The sequence below is a fragment of the Ammospiza caudacuta genome, chromosome 34 (assembly GCF_027887145.1).
Source record: "Ammospiza caudacuta isolate bAmmCau1 chromosome 34, bAmmCau1.pri, whole genome shotgun sequence".
Classification (NCBI taxonomy): Eukaryota; Metazoa; Chordata; class Aves; order Passeriformes; family Passerellidae; genus Ammospiza; species Ammospiza caudacuta.
In genome coordinates, this window is record NC_080626.1 from 4,247,866 (window position 1) to 4,270,851 (window position 22,986).

General features: G+C 49.8%; 2 protein-coding genes across 2 annotated transcripts; both read right to left on the reverse strand.

Annotated features, from left to right (window-relative positions):
* Window positions 1-10,601: 10,601 nt before the first annotated feature.
* LOC131570423 (natterin-3-like) lies at window positions 10,602-13,923 on the reverse strand. Its single transcript, XM_058822784.1, has 4 exons — window positions 13,856-13,923; window positions 13,398-13,422; window positions 12,212-12,338; window positions 10,602-11,640 (listed from the first exon to the last, which is right to left on the reverse strand). Exons 2-4 carry the CDS (start codon window positions 13,410-13,412, stop codon window positions 10,631-10,633), a joined length of 1,152 nt encoding a protein of 383 aa, XP_058678767.1. The 5' UTR covers window positions 13,413-13,422; window positions 13,856-13,923; the 3' UTR covers window positions 10,602-10,630.
* Window positions 13,924-15,313: 1,390 nt separating this feature from the next.
* CHMP2A (charged multivesicular body protein 2A) lies at window positions 15,314-22,632 on the reverse strand. The gene is made up of 6 exons (XM_058822731.1): window positions 22,416-22,632; window positions 21,469-21,651; window positions 19,318-19,497; window positions 18,820-18,950; window positions 18,480-18,541; window positions 15,314-17,679 (listed from the first exon to the last, which is right to left on the reverse strand). Exons 2-6 carry the CDS (start codon window positions 21,634-21,636, stop codon window positions 17,552-17,554), a joined length of 669 nt encoding a protein of 222 aa, XP_058678714.1. The 5' UTR covers window positions 21,637-21,651; window positions 22,416-22,632; the 3' UTR covers window positions 15,314-17,551.
* Window positions 22,633-22,986: the final 354 nt, after the last annotated feature.

Consider the following 22,986-nt stretch of genomic DNA (forward strand, 5'->3'; position numbering starts at 1 on the left):
TGGTGACACCTCCATCATGAACGGAATCCTTGACTCCCAAACCCCAAATTTACCAGAATTTAATCACAAATTCCCGTTTCTCCCCAGCCATCGTTGAATCTCCATTGGTGATCCTGTGGTGGCACCTCCTCGATGAACGGAATCCTTGACTCCCAAACCCCCGAATTTAACGGGATTAAAATGGGAACTCCTGTTTTTCCACAGAGGTTCCATCCGTGATCCGGTGGGCGGCGGCTCCTCGACGAACGTAATCTTTGACTCCCCAAACCCCAAATTTAACGTGATTTCAATGAAAATCCTTCTGTTTCTCCGCAGCCATGGGCGAGTCTCCGTCGCTGATCCCATGGTGACATCTCCATCATGAACGGAATCCTTGACTCCCCAAACCCCAAATTTAACGAGATTTCAATGAAAATCCCTCTGTTTCTCCGCAGCCATGGGCGAGTCTCCGTCGCTGATCCCATGGTGACATCTCCATCATGAACGGAATCCTTGACTCCCCAAAACCCCAAATTTACCACGATTTCAATGAAAATCCCTCTGTTTCTCCGCAGCCATGGGCGAGTCTCCGTCGCTGATCCCATGGTGACATCTCCATCATGAACGGAATCCTTGACTCCCCAAACCCCAAATTTAATGTGATTTCAATGAAAATCCTTCTGTTTCTCCGCAGCCATGGGCGAATCTCCGTCGCTGATCCCATGGTGACATCTCCATCATGAACGGAATCCTTGACTCCCCAAACCCCAAATTTAATGTGATTTCAATGAAAATCCCTCTGTTTCTCCGCAGCCATGGGCGAGTCTCCGTCGCTGATCCTGCGCGGCCGCGACGGCCGCGCGCTGGGCCTGTCGTGCCGCGCCTCGGGCTGGTTCCCGCGGCCGGAGCTGCTCTGGCTGGACGGGCGCGGCCGCGTCCGCCCGGAGCCCTCGCTCACCGCGGCCACCGCGACCCCCGGGGGGCTCTTCAGCGTCGAGGGCTCGGTGCGCGTCCCGCCGGGAGCGGAGCCGGACATCTCCTGCCTGGTGCTCAACCCGCGGCTGAACGGCTCCCGCGGCGCCCGCCTGCGCCTGCACGGTGCGCACGGCAGGGCCGCCAATTTATTATAAATTTTAATCATTAATTATCGATCATTAGCTATTGGTTAATATTAATTGTTAATTATCAGTTATTAGTTATTAATTGTTAATTCTTTGTTTTCCCAGAGGCGTTCCTGCCGTCCGTCTCGCTCTGGCTGCAGATTTTCCTGGCGCTTTTGTTCCTGACCCTGGCGCTGATTTCTGGCATTTTCTGTCTGCTCCAGAGTGAGTCCGGGAAATCCCAAAATCAGGGACAGAAACCCCAAATCCTGATGGGATCGGGGACAAAAAAACCCAAATCCTGCTGGAATCACGGACAGAAATCCCAAATCCTGCTGGGATCGGGGACACCAAAATCCCAAATCCTTCTGGAATCAGGGACAGAAATCCCAGAAATCCCAAATCTGCCAGAATCCAGGGAAAATCCCAAATCCTCCTGGAATTTTACATCAGAAATTTTACATCAGAAAAAATCCCAAATCCCTCCAGAATCCAGGGAAAATCCCAAATCCGATGAAACCCCAAAATCCCAAATCCGATGAAACCCCAAATCCCAAATCCGATGAAACCCCAAAATCCCAAATCCAATGAAACCCCAAATCCGAAATCCGATGAAACCCCAAAATCCCAAATCCCGCAGGAATCTCAGAAAATCCCGAATCCGATGAAACCCCAAATCCCGAATCCGATGAAACCCCAAATCCCGAATCCGATGAAACCCCAAAATCCCAAATCCGATGAAACCCCAAATCCCGAATCCGATGAAACCCCAAATCCCGAATCCGATGAAACCCCAAATCCCAAATCCGATGAAAACCCCAAATCCCGAATCCGATGAAAACCCCAAATCCCGAATCCCGCAGTCAGGGCAGTCCCGGCCGTTCCCGCTCCCGACCAAACCCTGCAGGAGGAGCCGAATTTCCCACCCAAACCTTGGGGAAAAATGACATTTTGAAATTTTTCTTCTTTTTTTGTTTTCCCCCAGGGAGCCACAAGAGAACTCTGAAGGCAGGTAGGGGAATTAATTAGTAATTAATTAATAATTAAATGTTAATCATAATAATAATGTCTTTAATTAATGATAGCTAATGGCGGTTTTGCCAAGGATTTTCATAATTTAATTTTTGGTTTTACTTTAATTATTTCTTACTTGTATTTTTTTGCAATTAAATATTACAATATCAAAAATTATCCTAATTAGTTATAAATATTAAGATATTATTATATTATATTATATTATATTATATTATATTATATTATATTATATTATAATCATTAATTATTATCATCATCATAAAATATTTATTACAAATAATTCTTTTTAAAATAATATTTCTTTTCTATTTCTTAAAAACGAAATTTAAATGAACTCATAAAAATAAAATTTCATCAAATATTTACCGGAAAATATTTTATATTTATATTTATTAAAATATTTTATTTTTATAAAATATTAATATTTTATTACATAAAATATTTAATACTTTGTTTTTATAAAATAATGTTAAATAAAATTATATTACAGAGAATTTTACTTATTACTTTCAATTTTGACCATTAAAATATTGTAAAAATATTTATTAATTATTTATTTGTAGTTATTAATTTCTAATAATTGTTATTAAAATTATATTATTTAATTGTAATGAATAAAAGTAGCAAATAATTAAAGTTGAAAGAAAAATGAAAGATAATACATCAGTAAATAAGAAAATAAGATTTTATTGAATATTGCTAAACGGATGTAGACATAGAAAATATGATAAAATCTTGAAACTATTCAATATAAAATAACAAATGTAGGTTTTATTAAATATTATTGAAATAGAAACATATAGAGATATAATTACAACAAAATCGTACAAATATTCAATAGATTTACTTCCAAATTAATTCAAATTAAAGATAATTAATTAAAGATATTGGATATGTTCATATTTAACAGGTAATTAGGTATAGATTGAAAACATAAGTAACTGAAATAGTATAAATGTAAATGGAAATGGAAATGTGAATATGTCTATAAATATGTGTACAATCACGTATATAAACATAAACATAAACATAAATATAAACATAAACAAAAACATAAACATAAATATACTATAAATTGTTCCCAATTCACCCATTGAATGTTTATAAATATAAATATAGGTATAAATATAAATATAAATATAAATATAAATATAAATATAAATATATTGTGAATTGTTCCCAATTCACTCATTAAATGTTTCTCTTTTTTCCAGGCAAGGCAAAGCTGGACAGGGAGGAAGGTAAAAATCTTCTGTGTTTGAAATAAATTAAATTTCATTATTTAAATTAATTAAATTTGTAGTTTTAAGTTTCTTACAATTTAAAAATTCCCATTCCAAAAATTCCCTCGTTTTTCTTACATTTAGATTTTTGATTGAGTTGCTAATTTCTTTAATTTAATTTAATTTTTTAATCAATTGAACTCTTACAACTTCAAAATGTCCAAATGAAAGAAAATTCAAATGTCAAAAATGTTAATATCTAAAATTGATTTTTCAATTTTTAATTCAACATTTCACAATTCTAATTTTGCTTTACTTGCAAAATTTTTAATTTTTAATTTTTAATGCTTAATGCTTAATGTTTAATTCAATATTTCCCGATTCTAATTTTGCTTTACTTGCTCTTTTCTTCCCATTTAAAATGGATCAAATCTGGGTTTGGTTTCTTTTGGGAAACGACTTTTGGCTCAAGTGAAAATGTAAAAAAAATTAAAATATTTAAAATATTTACATTATTATTAAATAGATTAATTATAAATATATTAAATTTTAAACATGATCATTATAAAATATATTAATTATTAAATATGCCATATATACTTATGATAAACTATAATAATGATTAAATTAATAAATATATTAATTATTAAATCAATTGTCACGTATTAATTTTTGAATTATTTAATGCATTAATCATAAATTAACTATTAATTAATTTTCACTTAACCTCGCCTACTTATTTAAATTATAATTTTTGAATTATTTAATGCACTAATCATAAATTAACTAGTAATTTATTTTAATTTAACCTCGCCTATTAATTCAAATTAATTGTATTAATTATTGAATTATTTAATGTATGAATCATAAATGAAGTATTAATTTATTTTAATTTAACCTCGCCTATTAAATACAATAATTATATTAATTTTTGAATTATTTAATGCATTAATCAGAAATGAACTGTTAATTGATTTTCACTTGCCCTCGCCTGTTAATGAAAACGAACTTTGCGGATTCTGTGGATGAAATTATCGGTGCCCAAAACCCGAAATTGATTTTCCCGGGCTTGGGGCTGAATTTCTGCCACTTCTGTTCCAGACAAGAAGAAAGTGAAGGCGCTGCTGGGTGAGTGCTGCCCTTGCGCCGTTTTCCCCATTTTTCCCCTTTTTCCCCATTTTTTCCTCTTTTTTCTCTCTTTCCCCTTTTTCCCTTTTTCTCGTTTGCCTTTCCCCCTTTTTCTCCTTCCCCCCTTTTTTCCCCTTTTCCTTTTTTTCATGTTTTTTCCTCCTTTTCCCTTTTTTCCCCCTTCCCCACTTTTTTCCTTTTTTTACCCCTTTTTCTCCCATTTTTCCTTTTTTTACCCCTTTTTTTACTTTTTCCTGTTTTTCCCCTTTCCCCTTCCCCCTACAAACACCATCAATGCAAACACTTACAAACCTGATATAATTAACTATTATTAACTATTATTCAATACTATTAACCATTATTAAATTAATATTTCTCCCTGTCATTCCTTTGATTCCACATCCGGAATTCCCAGATGGAGAAAAAGCCAAGAAACGAGAAGGTAAATCCCATTTTAAATCCCATTTTAAATCCCATTTCCTCCCTTTTTTTCCCCATTTTTCTTTCTTTTATCCCCTTTCTTCTCCTTTTCCCATTTTTTCCCAATTTTCCCATGCCTTTCCTGCTGATATTCCCATTTTTCCATGGAATTTTCCCATCACTCATTTCCCTTTTTTCCTTTCCAGCAAAAATCCAATTCAAGGAACGCTTGGGTAAGAAACCTCAGATTCCATAAATCCACATTTCCCCCGAAACCGGTTAAAAATAACCCAGGAATTCTGCTGATTTTCCACATTTTCCCTGGAATTTGGGGTTAATTCAGCCAGGGATGGGAATTTCCCACAATTCCAAATTCAGGGTTGGTTTGGATGGGGAAAATGGGGGGAAAAACGGGAAAATCCCAAAAAAGGACGGAAAAACTTTTCCTTTCAGGTCAGCTGAAAGCCGAGCTGGGTGAGTGCGGAAAACTCGGGAATGGCAAAAATTCCTGGGAAAAATCAAATTCCTGGGAAAACCTCGGGAACACCCAAATCTCCAAATTCCCGAATCCCTGAATCCCTGAACCCCCGAATCCTCAAATTCCCGAATTCCTGAAACCCCAAATTTCTGAATCCCTGAATTTCCCCATCCCCGAATCCCAGAAATCCCCAAATTCCCAGGAAAACCTTGGGAATGCCCAAATTCCTGGGAAAATCTTGGGAATACCCAAATATCTGGGAAACCTCAGGAACCCCCAAATCCCTGAATTCCTGAACTCCCAAAATTCACAAATTCCTGAAATCCCAAATCCCCGAATCCCTGAAACCTCAAATCTCCAAATTCCTGAATCCCTGAATTCCTGAACGGCCGAATTCCCAAATCCCCGAACCCCCAAATTCTGAAAATCCCAAATTTCTGAATCCCTGAATCTCTGAATTTCCCCATCCCCGAATCCCAGAAACCTCAAATCCCCAAATCCCCAAATTCCGAAAATCCCAAATTTCTGAATCCCTGAATCCCTGAATTTCCCCATCCCCGAATCCCAGAAACCTCAAATCCCCAAATTCCTGAATCCCCAAATTCCGAAAATCCCAAATTTCTGAATCCCTGAATCCCTGAATTTCCCCATCCCTGAATCCCCGAAACCTCAAATCCCCAAATCCCCAAATTCCTGAATCCCTGAATCCCCAAATGCCCAGGAATGCCCAAATTCCCGGAAAAATCAAATTCCTGGGAAAACCTCGGGAATGCCCAAATTCCTGGGATTTGGGGGAAATTAAATGGGAACTCTGGGGGAGAAAAGGATGGAATTCCTCCATAAAAATCGGAATTCCTCCATGAAAATCACAATTCCCAATTTTTTCCTTCTCCTCGCAGATTTCTGGGAAGCGCGGAGCCACGCGGGTGAGTGGGAAATTCGGGGATTTGGGGATTCGGGGATTTGGGGATTCGGGGATTTGGGATTTCAGGGATTTGGGGGTTCGGGGATTCCAGGATTTGGGATTTGAGGATTCAAGGGTTCAGGAATTTGGGAATTCGGGGATTTGGGGATTCAGGAATTTGGGGGATTTGGGAGTGCAGGGGTTCATGAATTTGGGGATTTGGGATTTGGGATTTCAGGGATTTGGGATTTTGCGGATTCGGGGATTGGAGGATTTGGGAATTTGGGGATTTGGGAATTCAGGGATTCAGGAATTTGGGGATTCAGGGTTTGTGGAATTTGGGGTTTCTGTGATTTGAGGATTTGGGGATTCTGGGATTCTGGAATTTGGGATTCTGATATTCCAGAATTCGAGGTTTCTGTGATTTGGGGATTCTGGGATTCCGGGATTTGGGGATTCAGGGTTTGTGGGATTTGGGGATTTGGGGATTCTGGGATTCCGGAATTTGGGTATTTGGGGTTTCTGTGATTTGAGGATTTGGGGATTCTGGGATTCCGGGATTGGGGGTTTCTGTGATTTTGGGGATTCGGGGACTCGGGGCTCCTGCGAATCCGCTCTCCCGGGAATGTCCCCGCAGCTCCGGTGGCGCTGGGTGCCGAGCCGCGGCTCCTGCCCCTCGGGGACGCGCTGGTGGCGCGGGACGCGCTGGGAGCCGGGAGCCGCTACTGGGAGGTGGAGCTGGGCCGGGAGCGCGGCTGGGCCCTGGGCGTGCTCCGGGAGCCCCCGGAGCCCCGGGACCCCCGAAATCCCCGGGAGCCGCCGTGGCTCTGGGCTCTCTGCGCGTCCCAGGGCCGCCTCTTCTCCGCCAGCCGCGCTCTCGGCAATCACCCGCGGGGTCTCGAGAATCACCCCCGGGATCTCGGCAATCATCATCCCCGGGATCTCGGCAATCATCATCCCCGGGGTCTCGAGAATCACCCCCGGGATCTCGGCAATCACCCCTGGGATCTCGGCAATCACCCCCGGGATTTCTCGACAATCACCGGGGATCTCGGCAATCACCCCCGGGATCTCGGCAATCACCCCCGGGATCTCGGCAATCACCCCCGGGATTTCTCGACAATCACCGGGGATCTCGGCAATCACCCCCGGGATCTCGGCAATCATCCCCGGGATTTCTCGGCGCTCACCGGGGATCTCTCAGTTCTCGGGAATCATCCCGGGAACCTCTCGGTGTTCCGGGATCTCTCGGTGCTCCCCAGTCATCCCCGGGATCTCTCCACCCTCGGGAATCATCCCCGGGATCTCTCGGTGTTCTCTGAGCGTTCCCGGCATCTCTCGGTGCTGCCCAACGATCCCGGGCATCTCTCGGTGCTCCCCAACGATCCCGGGCGTCTCTCGGTGCTCGGGGTGCTCCTGGACCGGGAGAAGGCGCTGCTGGAGTTCTACGATGCGGAGCGGAGGCAGCTCCTGGCCGGGATCTCGCTCCGGGATCCCCCGGGGCACCGGGACCCGCTGGCCGGGATTTCCCCGGGGAAGTTTTTCCCGTTCGTGTCCCGAGGGGAGGAGGGGGCGCTCCGGATCCGCCCGGTGCCGGTGCCGGTGCCGCTCCCGGAGCCGCTCCCGGAGCCGCTCCCGGTGCCGGTACCGGGGTCGATCCCGGAGCCGCTCCCGGAGCCGCTCCCGGTGCCGGTACCGGGGCCGATCCCGGAGCCGCTCCCGGGGCCGCTCTGAGCCCCCGGTACCGGGAGAGGCGCCCTGGAACGGGAGTGAAATAAATCAGGAATAAAAAACTAAAAAAATAAAATAAATAAAGGACAAATGGGAAAAAAGAAGGGAAAAGGAAAAATGTTGGTTAAAGAGGGGGGAAAGAAAAAGAAGAGGAAAAGAAAAAAAGGAAATTTCACCAATTTTCATGAAAAAAAGTCCCAATTTTCACCAATTTTCACAGAAAAGAAAAGGTTTTCACTGGTTTTCCTGGAAAAAAACCCCAATTTTCACCAATTTTTCTGGAAAAAAATCCTAGTTTTCACTGATTTGCATGGGAAAAAAAATGCAATTTTCACCAATTTCCCTGAAAAAATCCCCAAAAAGCAATTTTCACCAATTTTCTAGAGAAAAAGCCCCCAGTTTTCACTGATTTTTCTGCAGAAAAATCTCAATTTTCACCGATTTTCGTGGGGAAAAAAAAATTCTACCATTTTTTCTGGAATAAACCCACAAATTTTTGGGTTTTATGATTTTCCTGCATAAAAGACAATTTTCACTAATTTTCCTGAGGAAAAAATTCACCAATTTTTCTGGGGAAAAAATCCTAATTTTCACCTATTTTCCTGGATTAAAAAAACCCCAATTTTTACCGATTTTCCTGAAAAAAAAATTTACTGAATTTCCTGGAAAAAACCCCCAGTTTTTACCAATTTTCCTAGAAAAAAACCCCTCAATTTTCACTGATTTGCCTGACAAAAAAAAAAAAAAAAACAATTTGCACCAAATTCTCCTGGATAAAGCCCAATTTTCGTCAATTTCCAGGAAAAAGAAAATATTTTCACCGATTTTCCTGAAAAAAAAACAATTTTTGAGCCTCTCCCACAGGCCCCGCCTCCTCGCCCTTCTTGCCCTTCTATTGGCTGTCGGTGCTGTCAATCATTCCCTACCGCCATGCCGTGTAGGGGCGAGCCCTCCCGCCCTTGTCCCGCCTCTTTCCCCTCATCCCGTTTTTTCATTGGCTGCTCGTGCTGTCAATCTGACCCCCAGGGCTGCCGCCCCCACTCCGCCTTGTGGGCGTGGCCTCCCCGTAATTGACAGCTCCCTCACCCAATGAGGGGCGGAGCCTCGCCGCCTCCCTCAGGTACGGCGGGTCCCGGCGGGGAGAATTTGGGGAGGGGGGAGAAATTTGGGATCCCCGGGACCCCCCGGGACCCCCCGGGACCCCCAGGGAGGTGCCGGGGGCGGTGCCGGGCCCGGCCGCTCCCGCCCTTTGTGTCGGGGGGCGGCGGCCGCGGGGCCGGGCCCTGCTCGGGGGGACCCCCAGGTTTGGATATTGGGGGGTGAGGGGATCTGGGGACCCCCAGGTTTGGATATTGGGGTGAGGGGGGGCTGGGGACCCCCGGGTTTGGATATTGGGGTGAGGGGGGATCTGGGGACCCCCGGGATTGGATATTGGGGGGAAAGAGGGGCTGGGGACCCCCGGGATTGGATATTGGGGGGCAAAGAGGGGCTGGGGACCCCCGGGTTTGGATATTGGGGGGCAAAGAGGGGCTGGGGACCCCCGGGTTTGGATATTGGGGGGCAAAGAGGGGCTGGGGACCCCCGGGTTTGGATATTGGGGTGAGGGGGGATCTGGGGACCCCCGGGATTGGATATTGGGGGGAAAGAGTCCCCAATACCACGTTCGGGGATTTTGGGGCAAGAGTCCCCCACATGGCTGATGGGATGTCCTCCATGACCTGGTGGCTCCATGATCTCATTCTCTGCCCCTGGAGATCCAGGATGGGTGGTGGGACCATGGCCATTGACTCCCCCATGATCTGGTGGCTCCGTGATCTGGTTCCCTGCTTAAAGGTATCCCACATGGCTGATGGGTTGTCCTCCATGACTTGGTGGCTCTCTGAACCTGTTCCCTGCTCCCAGAGGTCCCACACGGGTGGTGGGACCACGACCATTGGCACCCCCGTGCCCTGGTGGCTCCACGATCCCATCCCAGCTCCCGGATGTCCGCCTTGGTTGGGTTGGTGTCCCCTAGGAGCCGGTGGCCCCAGGGCTGCCCTGAGGTGGCTCAGACGCGGGTGAGGATGGACCTGAGCTGGGGTTTGGTGTCTCCCATCACCCGGTGGCTCCGTGACCCCGTCCTGTGCTCCCTGCGAGCCAGCAGAGGTGGTGGGACCATGGCCATTGACGCAACCATCCCCTGGTGGCTCCACGGTTCCATGATTCGGGCACCGAAGCCGAGTTATCCCATGGATCTGTGGGGTTTTTTTGGGGTGAAAACCGGAATTCCAGGGACTCACCCCCAGTTTCCTGCTGAATTTCTGGGGACAAAAAAGGACACTTCACCAGAAACCCCATTCCCTGCATTTTGAGGTGAATTTTATACCACAAAACCCCAAAACCCCATTCCAAAACTGAGCATTCCCACGAATTTGGTTTTTTTTTTTTTTTTTGGGATAAAACCGGAATTCCAGGGACTCACCCCCAGTTTCCTGCTGAATTTCTGGGGACAAAAAAGGACACTTCACCAGAACCATTTTCCTGCACTTTGGGGTCACTTCATTCCACAGAACTCAAACCCCCACGTGGAAGCCAGGCATTCCTGGGGATTTGGGGTGGTTTTTTTTGGGGCTAACACCGCAGTTTCGGGGGCTCAGCCCCGGCCGGGGCACGGCGGCAGCCCGGTGATCGGCCGGCACGTGCCCAGCTCCACGCGGAGCCCGGTGACGCCGCTGCTCCACGCCGTGCCCGCCACGCGCACGCGGTGCGGGGGCCCCGAGCGGAACTCGCGCGTCAGCCGCGCCTCGAACGGGACCCGGAGGCGGCGCCGGAGCCCGCGGAGCCGCACGGAGCACTCGGAGCGCGCCGGGAGCTCCCGCCGCGCGCGGTGCGCCCGCGACACGAACTCGGTGGCGGCGGCGCCGCCGACCCACGGCACGGCGCTGGCGTTGCCCAAGCGCCACCCGCGCGGCTCCGTCGGGATTAACGGGGCCGCGCGGAGAACCCCGCGGGCGGCCGCCAGCGCGGGCAGCGCGGCGCTCCAGCCCCGCTCCGCCTCGGTGGCCTCCTGCACGGCCACCGCCTGCCAGGCCGCCCGGCAGCCCTCGTTGCGGGCCAGCGCCTCGCCCAGCTCCTCTTCCTCGGCGCTCTCCAGCGCCGCGCTGCCGTTGTAGGACACGTCGGCGATGGAGAGGCCGGCGGCGTCCTGGCGCACCGCCAGCACCTGGTACCACTTGTACCAAACCTCCTCGCCCTCCACGGGCACGAAGAGCGCCTGCTGCTCCTTGGACACCTTGCCCAGCCCCTCGGGGCTGCGGCCCACGAACACGTCGGTCAGGGGACAGCCCTCGACGGCTCCCGGCGGCGTCCCGCCGAAGGAATCGTCCACCCAGTGCAGCGCCTCGAAGCCGCCGGGGTTGAGGAGCAGCTGGAAGTCGGAGCTGCGCAGCTCCAGCTCGTTCCAGGGGTAGGCGCAGAAGGGGCCGCGGGCCGGCTCAAAGGAGCCCAGGTTGCAGCCGTGGGCGCGCGTGGAGCACACGAACGCGGCGCGGCCCGACACGGGGTCGGGGCTGGACACGGCGTCGGCGGGGACGGAGCCGCGGAACGGAGCCCAGCGGAGCCACGGGGAGGCGGCCACGGAGCGAGGGCGGCGCTGGGAGGGAGCTGGAACGGAGGGGGACGGACTGGGAGGGACTGGGATGGACTGGGATGGACTGGGGAGGACTGGGATGGGATTGGGATGGACTGGGAGGGGATTGGGATGGACTGGGATGGGATTGGGATGGACTGGGAGGGACTGGGAGGGACTGGGAGGGACTGGGATGGGACTGGGAGGGACTGGGAGGGACTGGGATGGGATTGAGATGGGATTGGGATGGACTGGGATGGACTGGGATGGGATTGGGATGGACTGGGATGGGATTGGGATGGACTGGGATGGACTGGGATGGGATTGGGATGGACTGGGATGGGATTGGGATGGACTGGGAGGGACTGGGAGGGACTGGGATGGACTGGGATGGACTGGGGAGGACTGAAACTAAACTGGGACAAAACTGGGAGGGACTGGGAGGGGTTGGGATGGACTGAGAGGGGATTGGGACAGACTGGGATGGACTGGGATGGAGTGGGATGGATTGAAATGGACTGGGATGGCCTGGTCCATACTGGTCCATACTGGTCCATACTGGTCCACACTGGTCCACACTGCTCCGGGCTCCAGCCCAGCACTCACCTGGGGTCTCCTCGCGGTTCCTGCCCGGGGCCGGCGCCGCCGCAATCCCCGAAACTCCCGGAATTCCCGAATTTCCTGGAATTGCTGGAATTGCTGCTCCGAACAGCAGCAGCAGCAGCACCGGGAGCTGGGGGGGACCCAGGGCCGTCACCCCAAACCCCAAAGCCGACCCCAAATTCCCTTTTGGGGCTGAAACCCCAAATTGTCCCAAAGCCCCCCCAGGTCTGGATTTGGGATTTTATCCCGTTCCTCCCCTTATAAAAAAAAAAAACAAAAAAAATTACAAATTCAAATTAAAAATTCAAAATTACATAATAAAATAATTTTAAAATAAAGAAAATATTAAAATTTTTTAAAATTAAAGGTAAAAATGAAAATATTCGAAATTTTAAGAAATGTTAAAAATTAAAAACTAAAATATAAATAATTTTTAAAACTAAAAGTGAAATTTTAAAATAAAATTTCAAAATAAAAATTTCAAAATAAAAATTTTAAAATAAATAATTAAAAATTTAAAATTTACAATTAAAAACACAAAATCCAGAATTCAAAATAAAAATTAAAAATTAAAAAATAAAAAAATAAGAATTTAAAATTTAAAATTAAGATACTACAATTAAAATTAAAAATTAAGAAACTTATAATCAAAATTAAAAATTAAAATAAATTTTAAAATATTAAAAATTAAAAATGAAAAATTAATAGAAAATGAAGGCATTAAAATTAAAACATTAAGAATTAATAAATGAAAAATTAAAAATAACTTACAAATTATAAAGCTAAAAATTAAAAAATAATATATAGAAAATTTCAAAAATAAAATATTAAAAATTAAAAATAGAAAATGAAAACATCAAAAATTAAAACATTAAAAGTTTCAAAACTAAAAATTAAAAACTTTAGATTAGAAAGTAAAGAATTAGAGAATTCAATAACTAAAAATTAAATTAGAAATTAAAAAATTAAATTCAAAATTAAATTAATTAAAACTAAAAATAATACATTAAAATTAAGATATTAAATTTTTAGCATGAATTTTAAAAATGAAAAATAAAAACATTTAAATGTAGAAAAATATATATATTATATATTAAAAAATCAAAATTAAAGAATTCAAAATTGTGATTTTTGGACACAAATTCAAAATAATTTCCCCATTTTATTCCCCCCAACCCCCCGGCCGTACCTGCAGCGGCGCCATCGCTCCGGGGCTGCGGAAAAATCCGGAAATTTCCTCAAAAATCCAACCCCAAACCCCAAATTCCCAATTTTGGGGGTCCCAGACCCCAAATTTTGGGGCTCCCACAATTCCCAGCCCAAATTTTGGGATTTTTTACCCCAAAAAACCTGAATTTTGGGGCATTTTTAGATAAAAATGTTGGGGTATTCCCTCCCAAAATTCACAATTTTGGGGCTCCAAATCCCCAAATTTTGGGGTTTTCCCTCTCTAAAAGTAAAAATTTTGGGGTTCTCCAATCCCAAACCCCCAAATTTTGGGGCTCCCCCAATTCCCAGCCCCAATTTCGGGATTTTTTTACCCAAAATTGGAATTTTGGGGTGTTCCCAGCTCCAAATTTGGGGATTTTCTCCCCAAATTTCCCCATTTTGGGCCCCCAAATCCCAAATTTTGGGGTCCCCCCTCACCTGTGCTCCTGTCCCAGGGAAATTTTGATTTTTTGGGTTTTTTTCAGCCGATTTTGGAGCTTTTTGTGCCATTTCAGCCCCCAGGAAAAACCTCCCAGGAAAAACGTCAGAAATCAAAAAAAAAAAAAAAAAACAAAAAACCCAAAAACCCCCAAAAAAGAGAAGTGAAATTTTTTTGTGGGGGATTTTTCCGCTTTTTGGGGATTTTTCACTTCACTTTTTGGGGTTTTTTTATTCAATTTGAAACTGAGAAAAACCCAAACGGTGCCAGAATCAGCGATTTTGAGGGGGATTGAGGAATTTCTGCTTTTCCCAGGGTCGGGTCGAGAAAAGAATTTTTATTTTATTTAGAAATGAACAGCAATGAGAAAAATACACCAAAAATCTGTGAGAGGCCCCAAAATGTCCCCCCAAACCCAAAGAAATGAATCAAAATCCCATAAATGAACCCAAAACCTTTAAAAATGAATCCAAACCTTTTAAAACTAAACCCAAATCCTTCAAAATTAATCCAAACCCCATTAAATGAACCAAAATCCCATAAAATGAACCCAAAACCCCCAAACATGACCAAAAATCCCACAAAATGAACCCAAAACCCAAAAAATGAACCCAAACCCTTTAAAATGACACAAAACCCCCCAAAAATGAAACCAAAACCCCAAAAAGAATAAAAATCCCCAAAAATAAACCCAAATCCCATAAAATGAACCAAAACCCCAAAAAATGAACCCCAAACTTAAAAATTTAACCCAAAGCCTCCAAAAATGACCTAAAACTCCATAAAATGACTCAAAAATCCCAAAAAATTAACGCAAAACCCCCAAAATGACCCCAAACCCCTCCAAAACCCCAAAACCCCATAAAATGAACCCAAACCCCACAATAAAGCCCCCAAACCCGATAAAATGAACCCAAAACCCAAAAAATTAGCCCAAAATCCTTCAAAATTACCCAAATCTCATAAAATGAACCCCAAATCGCCCCAAAAACCCGAAAATTCAGCCCAGGAGATTCAGAAAATCCCAAATTTTGGGGTTTTCCCCCCCAAAAAAGTCAAATTTTGGGGTTTGTGCCCCCCAAAATGAAGCCAAACCCCTCAAAATGAGCCCCAAACCCTTCAAAATTACCCAAACCCCACAAAAGGACCCCAAACCCCCCAAAAAATGAAGTGAAAACCCTTCAAAATTACCCAAAATCTCAAAAAATGAACCCAAATCCTTCAAAATGAACCCGGAATCCCAAAAACTGAACCCAAACCCCACAAACTGAGCCCAAAGTTGCCCCAGAGACCCCAAAACTTTGGGGCTTCCCCGCCCAAAAATTCCAATTTTGGGGTTTTCCACTCCCCACCCCAAACACCCCAAATGGACCCAAAATCCCCAAAGACCCAAAATTCCCCAAAATTCCCCAAAATCCCCAAATCCCCCCCGCCCCTCCCCCCTCCCAGCAGGAGGAGCCGGAGCCGCCCCAGGAACCAAAACTTTATTGGGGGGGGACCCCAAAATGGGGAGAGAAACCCAAAATGGGAGAGAGACCGAAAATGGACCCCAAAATTGGGAATTTACCCCAAAAATGGGAGAGAGACCGAAAATGGACCCCAAAAATGGGGAATTTACCCCAAAAATGGGAGAGACACCCAGAACAGACCCCAAAAATGGGAATTTACCCCAAAAATGGGAGAGAGACCGAAAATAGACCCCAAAAATGGGGAATTTACCCCAAAAATGGGAGAGAGACTGAAAATGGACCCCAAAAATGGAGAATTTACCCCAAAAATGGGAGAGAGACCCAGAACAGACCCCAAAAATGGGGAATTTACCCCAAAAATGGGAGAGAGACCCAGAACAAACCCCAAAAATGGATAATTTACCCCAAAAATGGGAGAGAGAGACCTGAAAATAGCGGGGAAAGACCCCAAAATGGGGGAATTGACCCCAAAAATGGGGACTTTTACCCCAAAGTAGTGCCAGTGTCCCAGAAAAGGGGGAAACCCCCCCAAAAAGGGGGAAAACCCCAAAAAGGGGGGATTGACCCCAAAAAATGGGGGATTGACCCCAAAGTAGTGCCAGTGCCCCAAAAGGGAGGAAGATCCCGAAAAAGCCCCAAAAACCGGAAAATCCCAAAAAGGGGGGAAATAGTAAATAAAAGAGGGAAATCCCAACAAAGGGGGGAAATCCCTAAAAAAAGGGGAAATCCCCCCAAAAATTAGAAAAGTCCCAAATAAAAGGAGGGGAATCCCAAAAAATGGGGAAAATCCCCAAAAAATGGGGAAAATCCCAACTAAAAGGGGGGAAATTTCAGAAAAAGGGGAAAACCCCTAAATAGAGTGAAAATTCCCCAAAAAGGGGGAAAACCCTAAAAGAAGGGGGGAAATCCCCAAAAAAGGGAGGAAATCCCAAAAGAAAGGGGGAAGTCTCAAAAAAAATCCCAAAAAGGGGGGAAATCCCAAAAAAAGGGGAAAATCCTGAATAAAAAGGGAGGAAATCCCAAAAGAAAGCGGGAAGGCTCAAAAAAAAAAGAGAAAAGTCCCAAATAAAAGGGAGATATCCTCAAAAAAAGGTGTAAGTCCCAAAAAAATGAAAAAAATCCCACCAAAAAAGAGAAAAATCCCAAATAAAAGGGGGAAATCCTCAATAAAGAGTGAAACTCCCCAAAAAAGGGGGAAAACCCTAAACGAAGGGGGAAATCCTGCCCAGGGTGGCCAAAAATCCCCCAAAGGATCCCAAATAAAGAGGGGAAATATTAAATAAAAGGGGGAAATCCCAAATACAAGGGGAAATCCCATTGGGGTGTGGTCAGAATCCCAAAACCAGTCGAAAAATTCCCCCCAAAAATCAGAATAAAGGGGCAAAATTCCCACTCTGGGACTGCCAAAAATTTGGAAAAAATCCCTAAAAATTCCCCCAAAAATTCCCAAAAAATCCCAAAACTGGGGAAAAATCCCAAAAAATCCCAAACAAATGGGGTCAGAATTTGGGGTCTCTCAGGGGTGCTTGGGACCTAAAACTCCCCCCAAAAAATTGGAATAAAGGGGCAAAATCCCCCCTCTGGAACAGCCAAAAATTTGGAAAAAATCCCCAAAAAAATCAGAAAAAAAAATTTGGAAAAAAATCGGGAAAAATCCCAAAAATTTCGCCAAAAAGTCCTAAAAATTGGGGAAAATCCCCAGTAAAAGGGGTCAGAGTTTCGGGGTTTCCAGGAGTGGGACAGGGACCAGAAAATTCCCCCGAAAATTGGAATAAAGGGGCAAAATCTCCCATCTGGGACAGCCAAAAATCAGAAAAAAATCCCCCAAAAATCCCCAAAGAAATCCCAAAAATTGGGGGGAAATCCCGAATAAAAGGGGTCAGACTTTGGGGACTCTTAGGGGTGCTGGAGACCTAAAAATACCCCCAAAAATCAGAATAAAGGGGCAAAATCTCCCATCTGGGATCGCCAAAAATGCCAAGAAATTCCCAAAAAATCCCAAAATGGGGGGAAATCCTAAATGAAGGGGGTCAGACTTTGGGGGGTTCCCAGGAGTGGGGCAGAGAATTTGGAATAAAGCGGCAAAACGTCCTCTGTCTGGGATCGCCAAAAAATCAGAAAAAAATCGGGAAAAATCCCAGAAAAATCGGGGAAAAAAAAGGGGAAAAATCCCAGAAAGTCCCAAAAATCCCAGAAAGTCCCGAAATGCCGAAGCGCTGCCCGCTCTCAGTCCCTCCTGAGGTTCTTGAGCCGCTCCTCCAGGTCGGCGTCGGCGTCGGCCAAAGCGGCCGCGGCTGCCTCGGCCCCCCCGCGCCCCTCCCCCGCTGCCAGCGAGCCCCCGGGCGCCGGCAGGGCTGCGGACGGACCGACGGACGGACAGGGGGACGGACGGACAGGGGGACGGACAGAGGGATGGACAGAGGGACGGAGGGACAGAGGGACGGACAGACGGACGGACAGGGGGACGGACGGACAGGGGGACGGACAGAGGGACGGACAGAGGGACGGAGGGACAGAGGGACGGACAGACGGACGGACAGGGGGACAGAGGGACAGTCAGGGCGTGCGAGAAACGCAGACGAGTCCCCGCAAAATGAACCCAAATCCCACCCAGATTAACCCAAATCCCCACAAGATCCCCCCCAGATTAACCTCCACCAAATCCCGACAAAATGAACCCAAATCCCACCCAGATTAACCCAAATCCCCCAAAAAATCCCCACCCAGATTAACCCCAAACCCCCACCCAGATTATCCCAAATCCCCCCAAAAAATCCCCACCCAGATTAACCCCAAACCCCCACCCGGATTATCCCAAATCTCACTCACATTAACCCCAAATCCTGCCCTGATTAACCCCAAAACCCCACCCAGAATAAACCCAAAAATCCCATTAAACCCAAAATCCCACCCAGATTATCCCAAATCCAACAGAGTAACCCCAAATCCCACCCAGATTATCCCAAATCCCAAAAAATCCCACCCAGATTATCCCAAATCCCATTAACCCAAATCCCAATAAAATTCACCCCAAACCCCACCCAGATTATCCCAAAATTCCCTGAAATGCTCCCAAATCCCCCCTAAATCCCCCCAAATCCCCCCAAATCCCCCCAAAATCCTCCAAAATCCCCCCGAATGCCCCCGCGCTCACTGGCCAGCTCCTCGGTCAGGTTCAGCCCCAGCTCGTCCAGGACCTGCGACACCACGGCGTCACTGGGGACAGAGCGGGGATAAACTGGGATGGACTGGGATGGGAAACTGGGATGGACTGGGATAAACTGGGATGGGATACGGGGACCTGAGACACCCCGGCTTCACTGGCGAGAGAAACTGGGATGGACTGGGACAGACAGGGACCCACTCCATCCCCGTGTCCCCTCGGTGTCCCCAGTGTCTGCCCTGTGTCCCCCAGCTGTCCCCAGCTGTCCTCAGGCTCTCTCCCCCAGGTGTGTCCCCAGGTGTGTCCCCATGTCCCCCCCAGGTGTCCCCACCTCTCGTCCTCGTCGTCCTCGTCCCCGAGGGCGTCGTCGATGGCGTCGTTCATCAGCTCCTCCTTCATGTCCATGAGCTCCGACTGCTTCTGGAACTCCTGCAGGATGCGCTGGATCTGGGGCAGCTTCAGCTGGGGACAGTGGGGACATTGGGGACACTGGGGACACTGGGGACACTGGGGGGATTGGGGACAATGGGGACACTGGGGGGATTGGGGACATTGGGGGGATCGGGGACATCGGGGACATTGAGGCACACACAGTGACAGCAGGGACAGCAAGGGGACACTGGAGACAATGGGGACACGGAGGGGACAGCAGGGTGACCGCTGGGACAGCAGCGGCAACGGGGACAGCCTGGTGACCTCAGCGCCACCATCGGTGACAGGGGCGTCACCGTGACCCGAGCGAGCACGGGTGACACGGCGACACGCAGCGACAGACAGGCGGCGCGGGGACGCACAGGGCGACGCGCGGTGACACGCGGGCGACGCTCACCTGTCGGTTCATGGTGGCCATGGCCCGCGTCACCCCCCTCATGGCGGTGGCCATGGCGCTGTGCGACCGCAGCGTCTGCACCCGCAGGGCCACGCCCTGCACGTTGGCCCTCATGGCGATGAACTTGCGCTCGTAGCGCCGCGTGCGCACCAGGTCCTTGGCCAGCACCCGCACGGCGTCCTGGGGACACGGGGACAGCGTTGGGGACACGGGGACACGGGGTATAGCAGGGTCAGGGACACAGGGGACAGCGTTGGGGACACGGGGACACAGGGACACAGCGATGAACTCGCGCTCGTAGCGCCGCGTGCGCACCAGGGCCTTGGCCAGCACCCGCACGGCGTCCTGGGGACACCAAGGGACACGGGGACATCGTTAGGGACACGGGGACATCATTAGGGACATCGTTAGGGACACAGGGACACAGCGATGAACTCGCGCTCGCAGCGCCGCGTGCGCACCAGGGCCTTGGCCAGCACCCGCACGGCGTCCTGGGGACACGGGGACAGCGTTGGGGACACGGGGACAGCGTTGGGGACATGGGGACACGGGGCACAGCAGGGTCAGGGACACAGGGGACAGCGTTGGGGACATGGGGACAGCGTTGGGGACACGGGGACACAGGGACACAGCGATGAACTCGCGCTCGCAGCGCCGTGTGCGCACCAGGTCCTTGGCCAGCACCCGCACGGCGTCCTGGGGACACGGGGACACAGTGGACATCGTTAGGGACATCGTTAGGGACACAGGGACAGGGACACGGGGACACAGCGATGAACTCGCGCTCGCAGCGCCGTGTGCGCACCAGGGCCTTGGCCAGCACCCGCACGGCGTCCTGGGGACACCAAGGGACACAGGGGACAGGGTTAGGGACACGGGGGGCAGCAGAGGACAGCAGGGACAGGGACAGCGTCCTGGGGACAGCAGGGACAGGGTTAGGGACAGGGACACAGGGACAGCAGGGGACAGTCGTCAGGGTTAGGGACAGGGACATGAGAACAGCGTCCTGGGGACATGGAGACACCGTTAGGGACATGGGGACAACAGGGGACAGCGTCCTGGGGACACAGGGGACAGGGTTAGGGACAGGGACAGTGTCCTGAGGGGACAGGGGACACCGAGGACAGGGTAAGGGACATGGGGACAGGGTTCTGGGGACAGGGGACACAGGGAACAGGGACAGGGACAAGGGCAGCGTCCTGGGGACAGCAGGAACAGCAGGGACAGCGTTAGGGACACAGGGGACACAAGGGACAAGGTTAGGGACACAGGGACAGCAGGGACTGGGTTAGGGACAGGGGACAGGGACAGCGTCAGGGACAGTGGGGACATCGCCAGGGACGTGCAGGGACAGTGAGGGGACCTCACGGGGACATCAAGGGGACATCCCCCGGTCCCTCCATGTCCCCCAGACCCCTCTGTGTCCCTTGTCCCCAGTCCCCTCCCACCCACCATCTCCCCTCTGACCCCGCTGTCCCCTCTGTGTCCCCAAGTCCCCTCTCACATCTGGCCCTGCTGTCCCTGCTGTCCCCAATGTGCCCTGTGTCCCTCCGTCCCTGTCTGTCCCCTCCGTGTCCCTTGTCCCTGATCCCTTCCCCCCTCTCCCACCCCTCTGCACCCCCTGTGTCCCCCAGTGTCCCCCTTCTGTCCCTGCCACGTCCCCAATGTCCCCCCAATGTCCCCAGATGCCTCTCTGACCATCTGGCCCTGCCATGTCCCCAGTGTCCCCAGTGTCCCCAATGTTCCCAATGTCCCTCTGAATGTTCCCCCAATGTCCCCCCAGTGTCCCCCAATGTCCCCGTGTCCCCTCTGATCATCTGTTCTCAATGTCCCCAATGTCCCCAGTGTCCCCTCTGACCGTCTGTCCCTGCCATGTCCCCCCAATGTCCCCAAATGTCCCCAGTGTCCCCCCTCAATGTCCCCCTAACCCTAACCCAATGTCCCAAATGTCCCCAGATGTCCCCTATGACCAACTGGCCCTGCTGTCCCCCCAGTGTCCCCTCTGACCATCTGTCCCCACTGTCCCCAATGCCCCCCAATGTCCCCACTGTCCCCACTGTCCCCAATGCCCCCCAATGTCCCCAGTGTCCCCCCTGACCATCTGTCCCCAATGTCCCCAATGCCCCCCAGTGTCCCCAGTGTCCCCCTGACCATCTGGCCCTGCTTGGCCATTTTCTTGATGTCCACGATGATTTTCTTCTCCTGCGCCTCGAGCTTCTGCCGCTCCCGCTCGAGCTCCCGCACGGCGCGGGCCAGGGCGCGCTGGTTCTGCCGGAGCAGCTCCTCCGGGGAGCGCCTGCGCCCGAACAGCAGCTCCATGGCACGCTGGGGACACTGGGGACATCGGGGACATCCATCAGAGTGAGCACAGGGACACACGGTGACACACAGTGACAGTGACACCCAGGGACACACAGGGACACACAGGACAGGGCGCGCTGGTTCTGCCGGAGCAGCTCCTCCGGGGAGCGCCTGCGCCCGAACAGCAGCTCCATGGCACGCTGGGGACAGCAGTGACACACGGGGACATCAGTGACATCCTTCAGAGTGAGCACGGTGACACACGGTGACACACGGTGACACACAGGGACACACGGTGACACGGAGGTGACACGGCCCCGGGGAGGTGACACAGGGGGACACAGGGGTGACTCAAAGGGATGAGGAGGCGACAGGGAGGGGACAGGGAAGGAACACAGAGGGACAGGAGAGTGACACACGGTGACACAGGGGGACACGGAGGGGACACGGAGGGGACACACGGGGACAGGGAGGTGGCGCAGGGGGACACAGAGGCGACACACGGCGACAGGGAGGTGGCGCACGGTGACATCAGAAGTGCCCGGGCCGGTCCCGCCCGCCCCCCCCCCCCCCCCCCTCAGGCCCCTTCGACCCCGCCCCGATCCCTCAGAGCGGCCCCGAGCGGCCCCCGCGCCCCTCCGGCCCTCCCGAGCCGCTAAAACTGTCCCGGAACGTCCCCGAATGTCCCCAAACGTCCCCAAATGTCCCCGAACGTCCCCAAATGTCCCCGAACGTCCCGGAACGTCCCCGAATGTCCCCAAACGTCCCCAAACCCCCCGAGCGCCCCCGGCCCTCACCCGGCTCCGCAGCGGCACTTCCGCAAACAATGACGTCACCGCGCTTCCGGGCACGCGACGGCGGCGCAGACAGGGGAGGAGGAGGGAACCATAGAGGAGGGGATGGAGCGGTCACTTCCGGTACGGGAGCAGCGAGAGGAGCGGCCGGAGCGGCCGCTTCCGGTACGGGAGCAGCGAGAGGAGCGGCCGGAGCGGCCATTTCCGGTACGGGAGCAGCGAGAGGAGCAGCCGGAGCGGCCACTTCCGGGGGGGCGACACCTGGCGGCCAGGGGGTGCGGGGAGGGTGGGAGCGACTGGGACGCACTGGGGATACTGGGATGTACTGGGATGTACTGGGAGGGGAAACTGGGGATACTGGGATGTACTGGGATGTACTGGGAGGGGAAACTGGGGGTACTGGGAGTGCTGGGAATGGAACTGGGGGTACTGGGATATACTGGGAATGGAATTGGGGATACTGGGGGTACTGGGAGTGCTGGTTTGTACTGGGAGGGGAAACTGGGGGTACTGAGATATACTGGGATGTACTGGGATATACTGGGAATGGGAATGGGGATACTGGGAGTGCTGG

Excerpts from the sequence above, each read along its gene's own strand:
- LOC131570423 (XM_058822784.1), bottom strand. Across the intron at positions 11,641-12,211 it reads GAACCGCGAGGAGACCCCAG|CTCCCTCCCAGCGCCGCCCT; the intron begins GTGAGTGCTGGG and ends CCTCCGTTCCAG.
- CHMP2A (XM_058822731.1), bottom strand. The coding sequence starts at position 21,636 with ATGGAGCTGCTGTTCGGGCGCAGGCGCTCCCCGGAGGAGCTGCTCCGG. Across the intron at positions 18,542-18,819 it reads GAGGACGACGAGGACGAGAG|TGACGCCGTGGTGTCGCAGG; the intron begins GTGGGGACACCT and ends CTCTGTCCCCAG. Across the intron at positions 17,680-18,479 it reads CCTGACCGAGGAGCTGGCCA|CCCTGCCGGCGCCCGGGGGC; the intron begins GTGAGCGCGGGG and ends GTCCGTCCGCAG.